The sequence below is a fragment of the Artibeus jamaicensis genome, unplaced genomic scaffold, assembly GCF_021234435.1.
Source record: "Artibeus jamaicensis isolate MK-2021 breed Jamaican fruit bat unplaced genomic scaffold, CSHL_Jam_final contig_797, whole genome shotgun sequence".
Taxonomy (NCBI): Eukaryota; Metazoa; Chordata; class Mammalia; order Chiroptera; family Phyllostomidae; genus Artibeus; species Artibeus jamaicensis.
In genome coordinates, this window is record NW_026521977.1 from 246,481 (window position 1) to 267,185 (window position 20,705).

At 42.7% G+C, this 20,705-nt stretch overlaps 1 protein-coding gene across 7 annotated transcripts in view; it reads right to left on the minus strand.

Annotated features, from left to right (window-relative positions):
* Window positions 1-20,705, minus strand: part of RIC3 (RIC3 acetylcholine receptor chaperone) — a 57,043-nt gene that overhangs the window by 15,207 nt on the left and 21,131 nt on the right. For 4 of the 7 annotated variants that reach the window (XM_037133848.2, XM_053673069.1, XM_037133845.2 and 1 more), the window contains exons 2-5: window positions 14,384-14,613; window positions 13,329-13,404; window positions 10,709-10,802; window positions 1,889-2,037 (exon numbers count right to left, since the gene is read on the minus strand). In XM_037133848.2, coding sequence (XP_036989743.2) covers window positions 1,889-2,037; window positions 10,709-10,802; window positions 13,329-13,404; window positions 14,384-14,613 — 549 coding nt within the window. The remainder of the gene's footprint in view (window positions 1-1,888; window positions 2,038-10,708; window positions 10,803-13,328; window positions 13,405-14,383; window positions 14,614-20,705) is intronic. The other 3 variants (XM_037133850.2, XM_053673070.1, XM_037133847.2) reach the window with 2 other exon arrangements.

The following is a 20,705-nucleotide window of genomic DNA, read 5'->3' on the forward strand; positions in this document are numbered from 1 at the left end:
AGCTGTAGGTTTTTGTAGCTGCTCTTTATCAAGTTGAGGAAATTCCCCTCTATTTCTTTTTTGAGAGTTTTTATTATGAATGCATCCTGCATTGCTTATATGCTCAAAAAGTCATCCTTTGCTACTAAAGAGCCAGCACATATTTTCAACTACTTTTCTAGTTTTTAAGGTTCCTCTCCTTATCTATAACTATTTAGAATATCTAGTACCATTTTGCTGTTCATACATAGACCCTTACTTCTGCTCTTGCAATAATGGAAGCATGGGGACTCCTCCCATTAAACAACTAGAAAACCAAAAGAAGCCTGTGAAGCACCAATTTCCAAACATTACACAGCAGGTAGTGTAGCAATGACCCCTGAGAAAAGGGAAACAGCCCAGCAGTCTCATTGATCTGGGAAGACAGATTAGAGTTCAGGGAGGCCAGAACAGCTAGAATTTACACGAAAGAATATTGAAGAGAAAGGAGCTTCATAAAGCAAGAGCTCCAGAGATTTGCAGAGGGAATTTTTCACGTTTTCAGCCGAGTTCTGACCTGTGCATATGTAGGAAAGAACTACCCAAAGCCAAGAAAAGAACTACTGGAAGCATTAGGCTCAAAAATTCCCGGACCTCACACACAGCTGGGAGTAGTTCACATTCCCACTAGCCAGAGCGGAAAGACCTTGTGGAGCGTTAATCAGGCAGAGTCCTGAGAATGGCAGGGCCTTACTAGGGACACAGCATAAAGGGAGCTCTGGACACACTCCAACAAACCTTAAAAATAAGGCTTAAAGGGAACCAACTGATTTCTGGTAATTAAACTGTGTGCCAGAAAGAAGACCAATACTATTTAAAGCACTAAAACAAAATCCAGGATCCAACAGTATAAAATCTGCAATAGCCATCATCCAATCAACTTACCAGGCATGCAAAAAGGGCAGGAAATTAGGACTCATAACAAAGGAAAAATAATTACTAAAAACACACTAAGAAATGACACAGATGATAAGATCAGCAGCCAAAACTCTTAAGAAGCTGTTATAAACATACCTCACATTTTTAAGAAGGTAGAAGACAACATATGGCAAATAAGCACGTGAAGAAATGTTCATCATCAGTTATTGGAGAAATGCAAATTAAAGTAACCACTGAGATACTATATATACACTCACTAGAAAGGCTACGGTTAGAAAGACTGACAATGCCAAGTGTTACCAGGATGCTGTAACTACGATTCTCACACATTACCGGTGGGAAGGCTAAATGGCAGACACACTCTGCAAAGCCAGGTGACTGTTTCTAATACAGTTGAATATATACTTATCATAAAACCTGGAAACCTCATTCCTGGGTATATACCCCTAAGGAATACAAACATATATCCAAAGAATTGTATGCAAAAGTTCATTGCAGCTTGATTCATAACAGCCTAAAGATGGAAACAACCCAAATGTTCCTAACTTAGCAAATAGAGAAACAAATTACGATATATTTATACAACCAAATATGACTCAGCAGTTAAAAAAAGTACTGGTATACTCACTACATGAAACTCAAAAGCACCATGCTAAATCAAGGAGGCCAGACCTGAAAGAAGGCATGTGCAGTGTGACCTATTTATATAGAAAAGGTAACACTAAGGGACAGAAAGCAGTTGCCACTGACAGGAGGGGGGAATCAGCTGCCAAAGGGGAAGGAACTTTCTGAGGTGATGGACATGTTCTGTGTCATGATTGTGGTATAATTACACAACTCTACACATCTGTCAAAAGTCATCCAACTATATACTTAAAATTGGTGAATTTCACTGTAGATACATTATACTTCAGTAATAAAGCTTATTTTTAAAAACTTATCTCTTTTCTGGGCTGGCAACTAACAAAAGAAATGAGAAGATGCTGTTTACCTTCCCAGTCCTCCATGTATGGGGCCTCCTCAGCTTCTTTCTCTGGAGTGAGCCTGTCAATGAATCTTCCCTCTTTCATGACCCTGGTTATTTCTCGGAGCTGATGCAGCAATCGTTTTTCTTGGTCAGAAGTCACGGTCTGTGCTCTGCTTAGAAATATCAGACAACCCAGCCATTTAGTGGTAAACACTCCTTGGCAATGAACATAAATTACATCGCTATGATCTGTCTGGATCTCAGAACAGGAAGTGAAACAGCAGCACATAATTAGTCTAGGACTTGATCCTAGAACAGCACAGCTGGTCATTAGACATGTTAGTTCAATGTTCTGATTTTACAACTGGAGAAAATAAGGCCCAGAATAGATCGAGTGATTGCTCAAGGTCCTACAATGAGTTAAGGTCAATGCTGGGACCAGACCTCAGATGTCTCAGCTTTCAGTTCAGTGTTCTTTCAGTCTGCCTCACTGCTCTCATTCTCTAATCTCCAAGCAAGTTCACTGTTACTTAATATGATTCCATTTACTACAAGCAACCTTTGTCTGAAGGAGGTCATCAAAAGCATCTGTGCTGAGCCATTAGCCTCAACAAGGGAAAAACATGCTACTAGGTCACCCCTGCAACCACCAGGCTGCATGTGCTTGTGCAGAAATAAACATACACCCTGAAATTCCATAGCTGGATCATTCTGACCAATCAATCAATTATCCAGGCCATAGAAACTGGGGAAACGGAGACCCTCAGAGGGAAAATTATACATTCCTATTGCTAGTTAATGTCAACACTTTAACTAAAGTCTCCTAACTTCTGACAGCATTCAGTGCAATTCTTAAAGCACAGTGCTCAAGTTCCACAGTTTGGAAGGCCTGGGTTTGAGTTCCAGCTTAGCTGGGAGGCTCTGGACAAATGTTGGCAAAAATAAGAAGAGGCTCAAGGATAATGGCCATTTTTTTTTGAGAAGGAAATATTGCATCACACATATGGGCAGACAAGGCCCTATACAGAAGACTGAGCACTGCCTTATTTGGGACCAGTTCTGTCTAGTGTCAGGATTTAACAGAGACTACTTATTCATCTCTTAAAAACCCAAAGCATTTGAAATCAATGTAACACTCATGAAGGAAACCTGAAATATTCTGGATCACAGCACCCCCTGGAGGTGCCATCTATTTTTCTTATCAGCCAGTAGTAGAAGCCTGCATTCCTTATGCTTAGCCTAACAAACTTTAGCCTTAAAGATCAATGGGGAAAAAGAAAAAAGGGTTTCTCCCTTCAATGTGAGGAAAATAAAGGTGCACCGTTTCTGCAGCTCTCAGTGGGAAGAAAACAGAAACGCCAGTTCTACTTCTTCCACACTAAACTGCCCCGGAGCCGTGACCTGGAGCAGCCTGTCGGTCTACCATCAGCTAAACTCATACATTATCGGGCCTCTCACAGCTCTGCTCTTCCCACCAGTCCAGGAGTCCGGACTCGCTGCAACTACTCATCTGCTCTATGTAACCCCCAATTCTTACAATGACCCACTTTGTGGGGTGCTTCCAGGCAGCTAGGTCCCCTACCCTAAAATACCCTATGCGCTTATCACAAAGCTCTTGCTCTCAGGCTGCACACGTTACTTCTCTGAATCATAGTCAGTGTATTCTGATTTTTACTGTATGAGAAACAGCCTGAATTCTGTGTCTCTTAATTCATGAAAAATCAGAGCCTTAATTAAAAAGGGATGGCTAACAGAAGCAGACACAGACAAGGGAAGCTTTCTCAGAGAATTCCAAACTAAAGCATCCTCTTCCATTTCTGATTAAGTGTACTTGTGTTGTCTGTACCACGCATTAGGCAATTAACCACGGCCTACCTTCTACCTTTCGAATTTATTTTCACAGATCCCTTATGGTCTCCACTTGGTTTACTCCTGGAAGATGGTGCCCACTATATGACTATATAGGTGCAGTGCCATGAACACCGTACGTGCTAATGTGTTGGACTGGTCCCCATTTCCTTACCATCCATTTTCTCCCACCTCCCTGCAACCTGGCTTTCATTCCATCATTTTGCCAAAACTTGTGAAAATCACCAACCATTTTACTCTCAAGTCCAAAAGCCTTTTTCTCACATCTCATTCTTCGTGATTTCTCTGTACTGTGAACCATCCCATCCTCAAAATGTACTGCTACCACTTCCTTAACCATTCTTATCTCTGATCATGGCTCACTTCTCCTTCCCAGTTCCTAAAACATGGTTTTCCTGAGGGTTCAGTCCTAGGACTCTCTTTCTCCACTGCCCCATCACACCCTCAGGAAGCTGGCCCAGGGTCACAGATCAAACCATCACATCCACACTGACAATGCCCAAACTCTGCCTTCACTCTTGACTTCTCACACAGTCAGGCTCATGATCCCCGTTATCTCCTGCGCACTTCCACTTGGAGGCCTTGCCACTACACTGAGGTTCCTTCAGTTCATTCTTCAAAACCGGGTCCTAGTTGGGCCTCAGATCATGAGCAGCTGCACAGACAGGAAGGCGAGGGGAGGTTGGGTATGGCAGATTCCAAGATGCCAGAAAAATAAAAGGTCAAGTTGGGAGACATCCTCCACAAGGGACTGAATGCTATTCACCCAGGGAAATCACCAAGCTCTGAATCTAAGAGTTAAGCACAGAGGGAATCAAACAGTTTCTGACACAACCACTCATGGCTAGAATGGAATTCAGACTAGCAGAAGACTGACTACAGGCTCCTGTCCCACAGGACGAGATGCTTCAGGACTGGGTGATGTTGTCTCTCCCCACGGCCCTTCCTCTTGCCAAACATGAGCCTTTTGTTCTGACCTCAATACCCAAATTTCCTATTGTTCTTGTATATTTTATTGTACACGGATGTTGGGAAGGCCCCTAATCATATTCAAAGCTGAACTCAGGATGCCTATCCCAAGCCTTATCTTCTCCCTCTTTTGTGCTTGTCTTAACAGTCCTTACAGTTTTGGGCTATAAATCTCCAACTTATCTTTATCTCCTTTTTGCTCTTCATTAATTACTCTTATCTAGTTAGTCATTTTCTCCTTTAGGGAGCCAACCCCTCTTCCGCTCACAGTGCAAAGGTTAGACTGAAGCCAACCACCCCTCATCCCCCCCCCTTCAAGGATGGCCAGGTGGTCCATGGCCAACCAGCACACTTCATTTCCTTGGCTGCAGTGATCGAATCAGTGATATACACAGGAGCCAAGTTGTGGCAAGTGTACTTTCTCCTAAAACTAGATCTTGAACCCAATGACACTTCATCTGAAAACTTTTCATATTAACTCCTCCTGGCAACGGTTCCTGCAGGACTGCCCATTTGTTCCTGCTCCCAAAATCCCCAGAGCTGCTCTGCTTCCTACTCCTCCTGAAACCTGGTCATTAGCTATTCCTCCCATATTGTGAGCCATCGATATTCTTCCAATAACCTCTGCTGCCTCCTCCAAATACTTAATACCCAGATTGGCTGCTTGCAACCAAGGAATCTTCACGCAGCCTGTGATTTTGTTCCTCCATGCAGTCCCCTGAATTTGGCCCCTCTTTCCCACTTCCACTGGCTTATTTATTACCTTTCACTAAGACTTTTTCAATCACCTTTTGGCATACAAGCCACTCTACACATCACTGTAAGAGTCATTTTTCCAAAGCACGGAAGATAATGGCATTACTCCCTGAAAGCACACAGAGGCCCCCGCTGTAAAGACAATGCACTTCCACCTCAGCCTACCACTCGGGCCTTCCAGCCTGGTCCTAGTTTACCTTTCCGTTTTTCCCCATTACTTACCTCTAGTCATTTACCCCCTCCCTGGTCTACCCCACTCCAGTTACTCAGGACTACTTGCTGCTCTGAAAATATGCCTTGACTCTCTCATCTTGTTCGTTGCTTGTGCTGCCCTCTCTGAAATTCTTTCCCCAAACTCTGCCTTTTACCCTCAAGGTTTGTTCAAATTCCCCCTATTCCACAGACCTTCTGTGGTTGACAGAATATTCCCCCTTGCCCCCCAAAAGTGTCCACATCTTAATCCCTGGATCCTGTAATATGTTGCCACATATGTAAGGACACTCAGGGTTGCAAATGGAATTCAGGTTGTTATTCAGATGGACTTGAACTAGAGGGATTATCCTGGATTATGAGGGAGGGCACAATGTGATTATAAGAGTCCTTACAAATGGAAAAGGGAAACAAAAGAGGTCAATGATGTGAGAAAGTCTCAACCCACTATTGCTGCATTTGAACATGGAGGAAAGGGTCCATGAGACAAGAAATGTGGGCAGCTTCTAAAGTCTAAAAAAAGGCAAGGAAACGTTCTCCCCAGAGCCTTCGAAAGAGCAGACAATCCTGCCAACACCTTGATTTTAGCCCAGTGTAGGACTTTTAACATACAGAACTGTAAGATAATAAATGTGCGTTGTTTTAAGCCATTAACTTTGCAGTAAACTGTTACAGCTGCCATTGAGAACTAGTAACACGTTCTTAGAGCACACTCTACCTCCGAGATGCATGCAGTTCCTTATAGAGAAACACTGCTTCCATGACAACTACATAGGGTTGCACAGAACAAATCAAAACAGGTACCAAGACTTGGCTGGTGTGGCTCAGTGGATTGAGTACTGGCCTGCGAATAAAAATAGGTACCATAGAAGATGTTGTTATTATTGCTGAAAATGCCAACTTTGAAGTGCTTTCTCTAGATCTGCCTCAATCACTCTTTCGACATGTACCAACACTGTCAATGTGCCAGCAAGGAACGCAAATCTGAACAATGAAGAATCCATGTCCTCAAGAAGGTCAGAGGGCATCAGGGAAAACAAAAGTTAACAGAAAATCAGAAAGTAACATGATACATACAGTACCAAACCTAGGTGGCATGGGAGTGCATAGTAGGAATACATAACCAAGTTTTGAGTCCAGGAAAGGACTCTCAGAGAAAATGATGTCTAACTTGAGACCTATGAGACAAGCAAGTTAAAATAAGTATGTGTAAGGTAGGGTGGGCGTTACACCCAAGCAAATGAAAAAAGTATATGCAAAGTTCTAGAACAAGTGGTTAGTGCAGCTGGACCACAGAGAGCATGATGGGAAAGAGGTGTGCAGGGCCACATCACCCAGGACCAAGTACAACAGAAGACACAGTCCATCTGTCCAAAAAGCAGAAAGTGAACTGAAGGGAGGCAAAATTAGAGAAAAAGGAAGCACATGAGAGAGTTCTGAACTATGTCAAAAATAACGGTATTCATTCATTCACTCACTCATTCTTTCTTCCATTTCAATGAATACTTATTTCAGAGCCTACTATGGGCCTGTGCCAGGCTCTGGGAATAAGAAGGATAATTAATCCCTGCCCTAATGGAGCTTAGTGTCTTTTGCAGGGAGACAGACTTATTAATTAGGAAGAAATGACAAGACACAATAATCAAAGAGATATGGGAAGTGAAGGAAACGGTGAATCAAGGATGACGTCTCATTTCTGCTAAGCAAATGGTGGGGCCACCTGCGGAGACGGGGAATAGTAAAGGTAAACTGAGCTCAGCGAGGGGCAGCCGATGAGTTCCCTCTCAGACACTCATTCATTGAAGAGGCACTCAACATCTGATGGGGATAAGGGCAGGTGTCAGCCATGATTTATATCATAGACTTTGAATCAGGAAATGAAGAATCTCAATAGGGAATGGCCACGATTTACTCTTTGACCATAATACATGTGCAAATGCTTGTATCAAAAGTGAATTACCTGTTCTTTTCCAACGGCATTTACTTAATACCTACCATGTGAACACAGTGAACAAAACTGACTAATCCCGTTCTCAGAGAGCTTATATTCCAGCACTGGAATATTGCAGAATCTACAGTCCCACACATACTCACCACGCCTGCCAGGGCCGCCTGCTGCCAGAGGCTGCCCTCAGGCCACACCGTGCTTCTAGGGGGTGAATAGTTACACTAGACATGCTGCTCTGGAAAGGACACTTAGCTGATCATAAGGATCTAAATGAGGGCACCTTGACTCTGATTCCTAGATCTTCTCCTTGGTCTCTGTGTCCTTGGGTTGGATACTGGGCCTAGCATCTGAGGGAACGTGGCATGATCCACGCCTTCAGGAGGCTACATTATTTAAACATGTACACAGACATACACTATTTAGAGAAAGCTGTCCAAAAGTTTTATTAGATAGTATTAAAAACCTTTCCTGTATTTTGATCCTCACACAAGCATTAAGATGGAAGTTCAGAAACTGCGTATTTCTGAAATTTTAAACAAAAGTTTGCTGATATAGAGTGAATATTATATACATAAAAGTACTTAGAAGGCTGTAAATGAACACATTGTCTTTGTCTTACACCCTCTCCTTGCCCCCCGAAAGCCAAGAGATGTGATAAAAATCTTGACAGAAAAAAATACTGGGGTGTTTTGGACTAATAATCTTAGAGGCACAGACTTGTGGAGGAACAGCTGCATCAGAATCTGGGATTTGAGGATGTAAGTATTAAAAGGAAACAACGTCAAGCATGGGGCCACCTGGCCCTTGCAGTTTTCAGGGTTGAATTCCCTGAAACGTTTTCAGCTAGGGCCTAATTGTAAGGATAAAAGGTGTCGGATAAAAGGTGTCAAAGAGAAAGTCACATCTTCATGGACTGGAAAATAAGAGATGTGGGAAAGACAGCCACAAGCTATGCTCTCTTCGGGAGAAAGGGAACCATTCTCCAGTTCCTGAGCCATACTGTGGAAAACATTTTATATAACTATCACCTCAAGGCTGGCTGGAAGGAGCCCACCCGCCAGCGTCTGATGAGTAAAGGTTTTTAGCCAGGACCTGTGGCCCCACAAACAACCAAGTGACACAATTCCAGCTGCAGGTGGGGACAAGTGCTGTGCCTTTGCACACAGAACACGTAGCAACAATCTTAGTGCAAAGAGGACAGACAATACTTAGGGTTTACAGTATTGTGTGCCTGGCCTTGGCAATGGGCAGATGGTGTACACCGGTGGGATGGTGGGGTTCTTTGATTTGAGCTAAGGGAGTATGAATGGGAATAACAGTGAGAAAGTATGTTCATGTGGTTTCCATGCCAAAACCTAGGGGTTGGGTCTCCCAGGAGGGAGGCCAGGCCCGCAGGTATTCTTCTGGGGCTTTCATGACCCATAAGTGTGGTGGGAGACTTCAGAGGGACAAGGGCCAAGTACAGATATTTTTAAAGTATCTGTACTTAAATGAGGGTCATGAGGGTCAATAAAAGCCTGGCAGTTCTCTGCCCAGGCTGTGAGTGGCATAAGAACAGAAAACATCAGAAAAGTATAGTTGCACAAACTGGCAGTCACAGTTGTACAAATTCTCATACATTAGATGATATATAAAAAGCATTTAGCCCAGATATTGGTCCTTGTTAAGTGCTCAATAAATATTAAAATTTTCCTTTTTTTTCGTACTTACTGACTACTTACTAAGGACCAAGCTCTGGGCTGAATGCTTTTTATATATTGCCTAATGTACGAGAATTTGTATGAATGTGACTGCCAGTTTGAGCAACTACACTTTTCTGATCTTTTCTGTTCTTACCCTGTGCCACTCACAGTCTGGGCAGAGAAGGAGGGAAGCATTTTCAAGAACAACTATAAAGGACACAGGACAAAACCAAGAGGGGTGGAAGCAGGGGAGGGAGGTGGGGATGGCTGGGGTTGGGGGGGAGCGGTGGGGGGTACACGCAGATCACTGTATTTGAATAAAATAATTTATACAACCACACAGTATACTCATGTATAGATATGTGCACATATCTATACCACTTTGGGGAACATTCCAGATAGTCACTCTGCTCTCTAGACTAAAAGAAGGTCAAGGCTGCTGGGCCCATACAGGCAAGGTCCATCCTCATAAATGTCTTTTCAGCAGCACTGCAGACACTGCAGGGAAAAGCCAAGACAAAAGTGTGCAATCTGAGGATGTTCACTCTTCTCTCTCACCAAAGATGGGCAAGGCTGGGGCCAGGGAGCAGAGTGAGGGCCACGGGGCTCTAGCACCTCTGAGGATGGCAGGCAAAAGAGGCCTAGGTGAGGTGGACATTTTCTGGAGCAATAAAGATGTCACAGTGAGTCCATAGGGCTATAGGGAGAGACCTTTCACAACACATTCTCTTGCTTGGGATTTGGCCCCTCATCCCTGCTCTTCCTCAGTTCTTGTTAGAAGGGCTCACTCAGACAGAATCTCTCGTTATTCTCAATCCCACATGGTGGTGTCTCCTTCCTGGCCTTCCCACACTCATGTGTTCTCAGCTGTGCCCACCTCCATCAACCTCCGAAAACTGCCTTTGCAGATGCACAGCCGGCCCTGTAGTAACAGCAGTGAGTCTTCCCTGTGGGGCGTCCTAAGGCGCTGGGTTGGTTCCTGACACCTACTTTCCGTGTCTAACTCTGTTCTGGCAGGAGCAACATAAACCAAATGCATAATCTGATCACAGTTGCTCTGTTTTCTCATTTGGTCTCAAATAGCACAATATTTAATAATCTGGTTTTACTTAAAATTATGCCTTTTTTTAGACAAGCTAGGAAACTGTCTTCCTTAAAACCTAGTTATTTAACCCATCAGGATTTGCTCACAAATTTACTCGCAATAATGTGCATAGAGCTGAACATATGCTCAAGAAACCTGAGATTGCTTATAGCATGAAAATGGACACGATACGTGAGAAGTAATATGCAAATGACAACTAAGTTGACAACTATGTAAAATGCAAAGAAGTGCCCCCAAAACTAAAGAAAAACAAAATTTTGAATTGACTCTCTATATCGGAAACAGTCTGAGTCCTGAAAACCTACCTTCCGCCATTGGGCCCCACTCGGTTGATCAATTTTTCCATGGCTTCCTCTGTCTCCTTCAGTTTTTCTTGCAGTTGAACAAGCTCAAAATTGGCTGAAAAACAAGCACCAGTCTGAGGACCATCATATATGACTCACTACACTCTTTTCAAAACATGCTGGGTGTGACACTGTAGCAATTCAGGCTGGTCCTGCGACTCAGAGCAGAGACGAGGAGTTTCTCCAGCTAATCCCATCAGGAATCAAAGGGTGCCTCGGTCTGGGCACCGCTATCTAGAGGACACGTGCATAGTGAGTGGTGAGCAAATCACTCCCTAACACACAGAAATACAGTGGGACCAGCTAAGAAAACACCTAGGAATGAAAACCTATTCCTATAGTAGCCCAAGAAGAATGAGGAAGATAAACACCCTCCTTTTCCCATTTTCTTTTTTAACTAAAATATACAGTATTAGTATATTAGTAATATTAGTTCCAAGTGTACAACATAGTTATTCAACATTAATATACCTAACAAAGTTATCGCACTAAATTCAGTAACATTCTGTCACACAAGGTCATTATATTATTGACTATATTCTTTATGCCATATGTTACACCCCCATGACTTTTTAATTTTATGACAAGAATTTTGCATCTCTTCTTCACCTTCACTTTTGTCCTTTCTCCAACCCCTTCCCCTCTGGAAATCACCCGTTTGTTCTCCACGTCTATGAAACTGTTACTGTTTTGTACTGTTTGTTCATTTGTTTTGTTTTTTAGATTCCACATATAAGTGAAATCATACCATATTTGTCTTGCTCTGCTGGACTTATTTCACTCAGCAGGATACCCTCTAGGTCCACCCATGTTGTCTCAATGGCAAGATCTCATTCTTTTTCAGGGCTGAGTAACATTCCACCCTGTACATGCACCACGTCCTCTTCACCCACTCATCTGTCCATGGACACTGAAGTTGCATCCATACTTGGCTATTGTTATGCAAATGCAAATGATGCTCAAGGGTGACACACCAAATCTGTGAAATACTTTAGAGAGCTAAATGAAATGAACAGAATTTCACCTGCACCTCGGGATGAAAACACATCTGGAAGGTAAGAGTTCCGATGTTATGCTTCCTCAGTAGAGGAAGTCTTGACCTGGGGTGAGACTGCCCGCCCAGGGCTCTCTGCCCCGGCCATGCGCAGTGAAGTGGTGTGACCCTGCCTCCCAAAAGTACTGACAATTTTCTCAACGAGGGTCAGTAGAGAGCACAGCTATGCACTGAAACTAACTTTAAGACCCTAAAAGTAGAACAGAAAAATAATCAGTACATGAAATGAACTTTAAGGCAGAAGGAAAATAAAATGTTCATTATGCAGATAATCTAGTTTTTCTGTTTCATGCCCAGATGTAGTTAAAGGTCATTACAAATGTGGTATTTCAAAGGCTTTTTAACACTCTGGAACAAACTCTTATTCACACAGGTAACATCAATAAAGTGTCTGGGGGACTGTGCCGCACAAGCGCTCCAGTTATTTTTATTTGCTGCATGATTCAAAACTGAAGGATAAGAAGCTGACAGAGCTGCCGCTACATTAGAGAACACATGCTCTCAGGAATTCATTTTATTTACTTTTCTGTTTTAAATGCATTATGTGGCAGGATACTGAATTTGCTACTCTTTAAAGAGTCCTTTAAAAATTTTTTACTGATACATTTACCATCACTGTTTGACATTATCTCAGTTAAGAACACAGAAGCTTTCTTACAGAATTCCCTGAATATTTGAGATTTCCAAAAAGGATGCAGAGTGTGACTGAAATGTCTATTTCCACAGAGAATCTGAGGAAGTACAAAAAGCAGTTGTGGCCAGAGGCAGATGCTTTGGTCCAGCCTCACATCGTTTGGCCGATGTCTGCTTTAAAAACCTCTGAGGAGGCTTCATTATCCACAGGATAAAGCCACTTGGCCTCTAAGGCCCTCGACAGTACGGCTTCACCTGTCTCCTCTCCGGGCCTTCTTCCCCATCTGCCCTGCATCAGGCCGAGTCTCGCTCGAGCTGTCCCATCTATCTGACGCCCAGACAGACAGGATTTCCCGGAAGGCTTTTCTTTCCAGGCGGTAAACTTTTCACAATTCATTTTTCCTGACATGCATCCCCAACTATAAATTCTGAGAGGGAAGAGCTATGGCACATACATTTCATCTCCACAGAAAGCACAGAACATTCTAGGTGGTCAGTAAATATCTGATGATCATGTTTCAAGAGCGAGAAGTGTTATCCTCTGTCCCTAGGGCTCCTGACTTGATCTCTCTGCCTGTGAAATCAAGATATTTGCTCCCAATATTCTGAAATCTGAGAATGAGAAGTAACCCATTCCAAATGTGAAATATTAATTTGCTAACAAATAAAAAAGTGAACTGGTGGTTTTATACTTCTTGTAACTATCTTTCCCTTGAAAGCCAACATCACTATAGAAACTTTGGAGAATTCTCAGAGCTGAGGTAAAAATGGCATCAGGTTAATTTGGCACAACTTTTGAGAACTGCTTTTACGATGTACCCAGACCGTCCCTCTGGCTGTATCACAGCTGTTTGATGCGGTAAAACCTGTGACTATGCTGACAAGGGCACTCACTTATTTTCCTGTAGGCGTTCCCGGGTGTGGCCGTAGGGCATTTCCGGTCCTCTGCAGTGCTTTTCCCCCTGGAAAGCTGAGGATTGAAGGAGGTACAGCACATCAACAGCAGCTCAGAATCTCAAAGTCATGGAACCCCTCATATTAAGTGGGGAAAAAAAGGTTGGGAGACAAAAATTAAGCCAGAAATCCAACTAAATAGAAAGAACTCAAAACAACAATTTTTTAAAAAGCCTATAGAAGGTTTTCAAGTCAAACTTATCAAGGCACGAGGAAAAAAATCCCTCTACAGACCTCCTGCCTTGCCCATGCTCATCTAAGACTCGGCTCAGGCTGCCCGCAGAATTTCTGGGCGAGGAGGGGCTCGCCTCTTACTCTAGTTGGGAGGGCAAAGAGGAACTCCTGCCCCCACTTCACAGTGCCTAGCCAGGCCCACGGCCTGCCAAAGTCCGCCTGGAGGTGGGACTCCATTAGCACAGTCTACTTGTAAAGGACCCAAACCATGACTCCCCAGAGCTAGGAAACAGCAGGCTTACTTTCAGGATGTGGCACTTCCATTTACAAGAATTACTGGAGATGATGTTAAAAAAACAGCACCTCACACTCCTCGGGGAAAAGAAGGACAAAGTGATGCTGGTGGAGTCATCTGGCCTCCCAGTGGCCACCTGAAAATCACTGAGCCAATCCTTCAATTAAGCTCTTCTTAGAGCAGCTTTATCCCATTTCAACTTGTAACAATGCCCAGTAAAAAAAAACTGGAGGTCTTTGAACTTTATTGCTAACTGGATTAGAAAACTAGAAAATCCAGGTTCAAGTCCTGGCTCTGCAGTTTCAGTTGTGCACTCTGGGGCGAATCATTTAAGCCGAGTGAAGATCTTCCCGTTGGTAAAATTGAGATAACAGCCATCCTAAGTACCTTATGAAGAGTCCAGGTTTAGGGAGATGATAGATTTGTAAAGGATTATGAACTGTAAAGGGTTTTAATGCCAACAACGATTTTTTATTACAATAATAGACTGTCACTGATGTAATATGATCAAGATGATTCCACTTACCTTAAATAGAATGTACAGTATGTATAAGAAAATCCCAAATCCATAGATTGGAATAATCTGCCCCATCAGGCCTCGTCCACCACCTCCTCCTCCTCCAGTGCCTCCACCTGATCCTTTGGCCTTTGCAAAGGCCTCTGCAAGGTGAGACCGCTGGACACGAGCCTCGGGGCTCTGGCCATCTGAGGGTGCTTGGTGACGATGCATCATGGGTGGAAAACGACCCAACTTCCCTGAAAAAATTAATTAATGGGTCTTTAGTTCTCTACTATTTTAAATATGGCTATTATGAAAACACCTAATGCACTGAGGTACCAATAGCAGAAGCCAACTCAAATAAGTTCAAGAAAAAAAGAGGAACTTGATCATAAGGACACAGAGGTATCATACAAATAATACGATGTGCCTATCTCGCTCAAGCTGCTCACTAAACCCATTTTTTCTCTTCCTTTTGGGTCCATAGCTAGACCATTTAACTTCCCACACAGTTAAATGTGGTCACGTGACTGAGTTACAGCCGTACAAATGGGAAGGACATATGCTCAAGTTCAAGGCCTGGCCTATAAAACTTACCGTGTATTAAACACCATGTTCATTTCCCTTCTGCAAGCTGGATGCTGCACCTAAGGAGACCTTGGACGTCATGTGATAATAAAAATGGCAGAGCTTCCAACAACCTGGGCTCCTGATAACTGTGTGGCACAGAGCCTTCTACTACTGCAACCCCCAACAACTTAGAAACCATCTGGATCTGCCATGGGAGGAGAACTAGATTTCCACTGTGTTAGGGCCAGTGTACACTGTGGAGTCTGTTACGGCAGGAGCCACCCCTCCCTAAAACAGACAAGGAAATGCAATCTGGTCTCAGAAGAGAACAGAACTAGACACTGGAAAGCCATCAGGCTCCAGGACAGCCACTCTCTCGTTCCCTCTCATCGTTCTCCCTCTCTGGGGGGTCACGAGCCTTTTTGTCTGTTTCTCTGTGTGTATCTTCTCCTTTCTCTCAGGACCATTTCTTTAGCTTCTTTGGGAACATGGAAACAGATGGTCACCCCAGACCCCTCGTTTGCATGTCCTTCAAGAAGCCAGCAGAGACTGGTCATAATGTCAAATTCCGGAAGGGAGATTTCTGAATGCTCAGCCTGGGTAGGTATGAATCCCTTCCCAACCTGCTGTAGCTGAGCAGACAGGACTCATATAGCACAAACAGGGTCACGAGAGTCCATCCCTGTGAGTAGAAGCAGGGCTTACAGAAAGGAGGGGATATCAGTTTTCTTGCATTTCTTTTCCTCTATCAGAAGCAGCCAAACATTAACACCAACTGCCAAACCTACTGAGAACCAGAGGTGAGGAAGAAAAGGAAGACATCTCTTCAAAAGGGCATGTAAACAGGCTTGTGTGGAAAACCCATAGAGAGACAAAATTATAAAGCAGAGAACACAAGACGGCAGAAAGACTTCATGAATCAAACTCTAAAAACACAAACTACAGAGTGAAAAACTATTGAATTTGACTTCAACAAAAGTATAGATTTCTGTTTAATAACGAATGCCATAAGCAGAGTTAAGACTGATGACAAGGAAAAGCTTCTGCAACATCTAAAATGGACAAGGGATTACGGTATCTAGAATGGACAAGAAATTCCTACAAGTAAATATGAACATCAGAGGAAACCCAATAGAAAAATGGTTACAAGATATGAGTAGGAAATTCGTATCTCAAAGCTTAAATGATTGAAAAATAGTAGAAAAATTACATAAAGGCCCTGGCAGGGTGGCTCAGTTGGTTGTAGCACTGTCCCCGTACATCAAAAGGTTGCGGATTTGATCCCTGGTCAGGGCACATAGGAGAGGCAACTGATTGATGTTTCTCACATCCATGTTTCTCTCTCTCTCTCTCTCTAAAAAAACAATAAATATATCTTCAGATGAGGATTAAATTATACAAAGATATGATCAAACTTAAAGTAAAACCAATGAGTAAAACGTAAAATACAATATAAACATATTATAGTAAAATACATATGAGACCTACAAGAAGGGAAACACTTGAAAGGACTGGCACCAATGCAGGTGCCAAGGACCGCCATTTCCCCACTCTGACCCCACCTCCACATACAGCGTCATAACCCAGCAACTCTGAGTGGCCCGGCCCAGGTGAACCACCTAAGGCACTGCTCCTCACCCGGCTGTGAGAAGCGGCAGAGGGGGTCGCCATTTCCCTGCTCTGACCACGCCCCCACATACAGCGTCACAACCCAGCGACCTGGGAGTCCAAGGCACCGCTTATCACACTTAAAGGGCCAGAACAGACCAAAAATGTCGCAAGATCTCAAAGCCCCAGAGCCCATAGATCTAAGCGATGAAGAAATAGCAAAACTCTCAGACGCACAGTTTAAAACACTGGTCATCAGGATCCTCACAGAACTGGTTGATTATACCGACAAATTAGACAAATATATGAAGGCGAAACTAATTGAAATGAATGGAATTGCACAGGACACCAATAGCAATGAAAAGGAAACTGGGACTCAAATCAATGGAGTGGACCAGAAGAAAGCAAATAATGGCCAAACAGAAAAGAGTCAAGAAGCAAGAATTCAAAGAAATGAGGAGAGTCTTAGGAACCTCCAGGACATCTTTAAACGCTCCAACATCCGAATTATAGGGGTATCAGAAGGGGGAAAGGCACAGCCACCAGTGGAAAACTTATTTGAACAAATAATAAAGGAGAACTTCCCCAATCTGGCAAAGGAAATAGACTTCCAAGAAATCCAGGAAGCTCAGAGAGTACCAAAGAAGTTGGACCCAAGAAGGAACACACCAAGGCACATCATCATTACATTAGCCAAAATTAAAATGAAGGAGAGAATCCTAGAAGCAGCAAGAGCTAAGGGGACAGTCACCTACAAAGGAGTCCCCATCAGACTGTCAGCAGATTTCTCAAAAGAGACCTTACAGGCAAGAAGGGGCTGGAAAGAGGTATTCCAAGTCATGAAATCCAAAGACCTACAACCAAGATTGCTCTATCCAGCAAAACTTTCATTTAGAATGGAAGCACAGATAAGGTGCTTCTCAGATAAGATCAAATTCAAAGAGTTCATCATCACCAAGCCCTTATTATATGAAATGTTAAAGGGACTTATCTAAGAAAAAGAAGTTAAAGAAACATGAACAGTGAAAGGACAACCAACTCACAGTTATTCACAACCACACCTAAAACGAAAGCAAACTAAAAGGACAGCTAGATCAGGAGTGGAAACATCGAAATGAAGATCTCAAGGAGGGTTAGCAACAGGGAAGTGGGAGGAGGAGAAGGGGGGAGAAGGTACAGAAAATAAGTAGCACAGACAGTAGACAGAAAATAGATGGGGGGGCAAGAATAGTATGGGAAATATAGAATCTAAAGGACTTGAGACACATGGTCATAAACTAAAGGGGGGGTAATGGTGGGGATGGGGGGTAGGGTGGAGGGGAATGAAGGGGGGAACAGAACAACTGTAACAGCATAATCAATAAAAAAATTAAAACAAAAAAATAAATAAATAAATAAATAAATAAAAAGGAGCTTATCTGAAACAGACAACAAAGAGGGGCAGAGTGTCATGGACTTTATTACTAGACAAACTAAATGTCTATTGAAAGAATGCAAAATCAAAAAAAAAAAGAGGAGAGGAGTCAAATGGGGTGAACCATGGAAGGGAACGAGACTCAGAAAAGCAGAGAAGCAAAGGCACACCAAGAAGAAAGAAGAATGTGTGCAACGAGGAAGAGATGAGAACCATGAAACGAGAACAAGAATAAATAAGGCTAACTACCAAATTATCGGGTTGGCAAAAGGTCCATTACGTTCTTTCCATAAAATAACAGGCACATTTTTCATTTCTACCAATAACTGCACTGATTTGGATATTGTGAGTATGCCAGCTCTCTCCCGCTATTGTCTTCTAGAGCACAGAGGCCAGGGATGCTGCTAAACATCTTCCGATGCATAAGACAGCCCCACAGCAAAGAATTATTTGGCCAAAATGTCAATAGTACAGAGAAACTTCATAAACCACTTTTGACACATTCGATCGATCAGTCACAGCACCTTCTCCACACATGGCACAGATCTTGTGCATTTCAGTTGTGTCTTTACCTCTCTTGAAATAATAAAGCATAAATGCCAAAAATGGTGCATATTCTCTTACATCTTCCATATTAAAATGGCTGCAGAAAAATTCACCAATTGGTAAGTTTTTTTTTTAAATGGATACTGATATGACAGCTGCCACCATATAATGTAACAAAGTTGTTTCCACTGAAGTTAAAGACAAACTAAGCACTGCTGGAGCCATTGTGTGGAAAAAACAAACAGGACTTTTTGTCCAACAGTTTGGCTCCATTTAGAGAAGTAACAGTAAGGAGAGGGAAGTGGAGAGGTAGTGTTTAAATGCTGATTTGTGGTGTGTAAATCTGATACTGTGGGTCCAGGATCCAGGAAGTGACTTAATAAGAAAGGTGTTTGAGGGGGATTAATCTAGCAGTTGAGTTGGGTCTGGGAAACCAGCAAGAGGGCAGTAACTCAGCTCTGAGATGCAAGGGCTTGAGGTGCTGGCTGTAGCTATAACGAGGAGAGGAGAGGCCAAAGGGCTCCTACCACGCACGCGATGATCGGCAGCATGTACTACTGAACAGAGTACAGAGCTGACTGGGGAGGAGGTAAGACTACCCCAAAGGCAGGAGTTTTAAGGTACTCAGAGCAGACAATGAAGAGCCTGGGAGGGTGTAAGATGACGGGAAGACTGAACACACATGTTTCACATGTTCAACTCCAGGGCTGGTGGCACATTCAGAAGGAATTGTTATTAGACTACAGTTGGGCTTGACAAGAAGCTCTGAGCTACCTAAAGTGACAAAGCTAATCAAAATTAGGTAAGTGGATCACTCCCATAACAAAAAGGTTGGAGGGATATGTGCACATTTAGGCAAAAAGCAGAAGAAAAGAAAACTGAGTTGGTCCAGAGAGGACCAGAAACAAACCAGTATCGTAAAAGAGGAGGACAGAGTTGAAAGCGACCGGGAAGTCTGGAAGAAACTGATAAAAGACTAACAGCAATCCCCGTTTTGGACACAACGCAGTCTTGAGAAAAGGTGGCTGTCGCGTGAAACCCAGACTGTCTCCCGCGTTAAACGGTAAGAGGAACCAATGTACCACAAAGTACCAGCGTCTTTAGAGTCAGAAGGAGCCTTATAAGCCACCCAGTCTTGGGACATAAAGTACAGCACATGGAATATAGTCAGTAATACTGTAGTAACTATGTATGGTGCCAGGTGGTACAGGAGTATCTGGAGAACACTTTGTCAAGCATGTAATTGACCACTCTGCTATACACCTGAAACTAATACAAAACAGCACTGAATGTGGACTATAATTGAAAAATAAATTTTAAAAAAGGTCATCCAACCTTTTTCAATAAATGGTATAGGGACAAAAGGATGAAGTTCTACCCCTAATTCATTCACAACATAGTAAATTTCAAAGTTAACTCAAAATGGTTTAAAAACCTCAATGTAACAATTAAAACAAAACTCTTAGAAGAAAACAGACAAACCATCATGACCTTGGATTGGGCAATAGCACCTTAGATATGACACCAAAAGCACAAGCAACCAAAGAAAAACCAGGTGAACTGGACTTCACCAAATGTTAAAATATGTGTGCTATAAACACCATCAAGAAACTTAAGCCAGCCCAATGAATGGGAGAAAGTATTTGCAAATCATACATCTGACAAGGGTCTAATGTTCAAAATATATAAAGAACTCCTACCACTCAACAATAAAATAAAAACAATTCATTTAAAAATGGTCAAAGGCTCTTACTAGACACTTCTCCAAAGTATATAACAGGCCAATAAGCACATAAAAATATGTTCAACACCACCAGTCATCAAAAAATGCATATTAAACCCACACGAGATACCACTTTATACCCACTAGGATGCTATAAGAAAAGACAGATAATAAAAAGTGTTGGAATATATCTCCTTGGGCAAGGGAAACAAAGAAAAAAATAGACAAATGGGACAACATCAAAGCTAAAAGTTTTTGCACAGCAAAGGAAACCATCAACAAAATAAAAAGACAACCTCCTGAATGGGAGAAGATATTCACCAGTGATACATTTGATAAGGAGTTAATATCCAACATTTATAAAGAACTCATATAACTCAACACCAAAAAACCTCTAACAACCCAATTAAAAAAAATAGGTAGAGGGTGTGAATAGATACCTTTCCGAGGAGGACATACAGATGGCCAAGGGACATATTAAAAGATGT